Source organism: Dreissena polymorpha, chromosome 2 (assembly GCF_020536995.1).
Source record: "Dreissena polymorpha isolate Duluth1 chromosome 2, UMN_Dpol_1.0, whole genome shotgun sequence".
Taxonomy (NCBI): Eukaryota; Metazoa; Mollusca; class Bivalvia; order Myida; family Dreissenidae; genus Dreissena; species Dreissena polymorpha.
Window position 1 is genome coordinate 148862822 of NC_068356.1, and position 2888 is coordinate 148865709.

The 2888-nt window shown below is 42.9% G+C and overlaps 1 protein-coding gene across 1 annotated transcript; it reads left to right on the forward strand.

Moving 5' to 3' along the window:
• Positions 1 to 898: 898 nt before the first annotated feature.
• Positions 899 to 1945, forward strand: LOC127870190 (mucin-2-like). Its single transcript, XM_052412845.1, has one exon. It carries the CDS (start codon positions 899 to 901, stop codon positions 1943 to 1945), a length of 1047 nt encoding a protein of 348 aa, XP_052268805.1.
• The last annotated feature ends 943 nt before the right edge of the window (positions 1946 to 2888 follow it).

The window sequence follows — 2888 nt, forward strand, 5'->3', positions numbered from 1 at the left end:
ACAGCTCACAAATTGTTATCTTCACACAGACCACTTCCTACAACAATACAATCTGCACTTTATTATATATATATTTTTTTTTAAATCTTCGCTGTGGTTGCAATCACTCGATGGCAAACTTCTGAAATTTGCATGAATCCTGCAATATGATAATTTGATACCGATACAAATGATGATGCTTAAATGAAGATTGAAGTCTATGATGAATGGTGCGCACCATACGCTGAGTAATGAAGTTGGCTTGATCACCCGATTGCGATTTACTCCAGAGAATGATTAGATTCTACGTTAAAGCATATCAGCTCATCAGTAAGGTATTTCCCTTGTGTTCTTGCAGGATACAAGCCAATTTGGATATCAACTCATCTGCCCCTTCTGTGTTGATCATCGACCCAAACTCTTCAGCCGTTCTGGTGATTTACGCGACCACGCGAAGTCAAAGCACCCCATTGAGCTCCGAGTAGCACCAGATGACCTTTTCAGCAATAAGGTGGCCTTTTACTTCTCTACGGAGCCAGCTGCATTCATCAAGTGCCATGAAGTTGAAAACCCCAACAGCGCCACTGCGTCCTACGCAAAATATCTTGTAACAAAGTGGGCTGCAGGTAGATCTCCAGGGATTTCTTCATGGATTAAGGGTTGGGAGTTGGGATGTGAATCGTCTGCACAATCCAGGAAACGAAAATCTTCTGGAAGTATTTCATACATCCGACTAGATGAATTCGGTGCTGTGGCCTATTTGGAAGATGGACCTTTTGTCTATAAGGCCACCATTAAGAAGGGGATCTTCCAAAATCAAAAGTCTTTGAGCGCATTGAAGCGGCGACAGGATTGTATCGCTCCTTCGCAGATTACACCTCAAGGTCCCTGGGCTTAAGAGGACTATCCAGATCTTTATATGGATATCGCGCAATTGCTTGGGATTGAGGACCGGTTGGTTGCAAGGGTGCAGAAGAGGAGCGACATTATGTTCCAGGCAATAAGAGAATCGGAAATCGACAATATACCGTCTCCAATGTCGATCCATCTATCTGATCCATCATCACCCGTCCAGCTACTCCTCCAATCCATGCCATCCTTTGATTTGTCTCCCCTCCCCACAGTGTCTGCATCTTCATTGATCATCCCTGTACCAACTTCAACCCCCGCAATCACCCCTCTCCGAAGGACCAATGAGGTAACTGCCGTCATCGCCTCCACAGCCAACACTTTACTCTCCAGCCAGACTTCATCATCAACTACCGCAATCCCCCCTCTCCGAAATACCAATGACGTAACTGCCGTCATCGCCTCCACAGCCAACACTTTACTCTCCAGCCAGACACCATCTTCAACCAATCTGTCACCTATTAACACATCTTCCGTCCGTCCTGTTCCAGCCATGATGTCGACGCCTGCAGCCACACTCCAAGCACCCATCACTGCCAACCTGCCTTCCCTGCCAACAGCATCTGTTTTCAAGCCACCACCAACTATTAGGAGTCCCATCACCACTTCATCAACATTACCCACAACAACAGTCCCTTTTTCTGGCCACTGCCTTCTATCACCTATTAGATGTTCAACACCTGTATATCATCCAACATCCTCAACCACCGAGGCTCAAAGCGAGGTCGCGAGGTATTCCCCTTCTCCATTGTCTGTGGTGGAACACTACGTGCCGACCCCTGCCAACACACTCCTACAAACACATGCGACAGCCCTTCTGGTCAGTGGGGCAATGCCTCTGCTACCCCCTTCCAAACGTGATTGGTCTTCTGTTCCGGATGAGGCAATAACGCTCGTACAAGGTTTACGCTGGCCACCAAAAAGGATGGAAGGAACCTATCTCCTGACTGCCGATTACTTGCACTGGAGTATGCTGCAACATCCATCCTCCAGTCCACTGCTGTATCATGGAGCATCACCAACCGATGTCTGTTGGTCCACCAATTTCAGCACCTGATGCTCCCTGGTACAGCAGGTATTCTCCTGGACAACAGTGGAAAGGCCCGCCACTACTTACACGAAACAGTCCGAGAGATTGCCAGCGGCGTCAGCTCTCTTCCAACTGAAGTCAAGTCGACGATACTAAGGACCCTCCCAGAACATCAAGACGATCCTCTCCTGTCCATCATCAAGGACATTCCAGTCAGGCCCTGAAGGAAGAAGATGTCATGTAAACTTTGAATGTTTAAAGTTGTTTAGTATAAATAATTAAATTTTATTAAATCATATGTTTTAAATGACTGTTTAAATTTAATGACATAAAAAGTACTTGTGCTTGTACATTTCAAACTCCAGGAGGAGTTACTTTCTTTAAGGTAGGGGAAATGTAATATGTAATAGTTATGAAATTATCAATTAAATCTACTTACATATGTTTTATTAACTCCAGATACTTGCTAACAATCCATTGTTTGTCACAATTCAGTAATTCCAATCCAAAAATACGCTCCATGTTTGTTTACTATGACGCTGTCAGCCAGCTGTGTAGGAATACGACCTACATTTTCAATTGCACAATATAATTTGTTATTCCTAACTATTGTTCTCCAAAATTAATGGCTTTCACTTGTATTATTAATCTAAGGATGCATTTGTGTATTGCATTTTGGTAAAGTTATGTTCCAGTTGCAAATGCTTTGGAACTATTTTGTTAGGCGTAGAAAGCCTATGCATCATATAGTTTCATGTTTCCATTGTATTATTTAATATGTTTAACAGAATTTAAATGCAGAACATTTCTGCCTGATATTATGTATTAATGTTATGTGTTTTAATACAAATTGCTTTTTATAATCTTACAACTCATATTATTGACTTACTTTGTTGATTTAGGATTCCGAAATGCTGTTTAGGAAAATGGCTCTTTGTGAACTTGTTTTATTGGTTAAGGAATTCCTAAG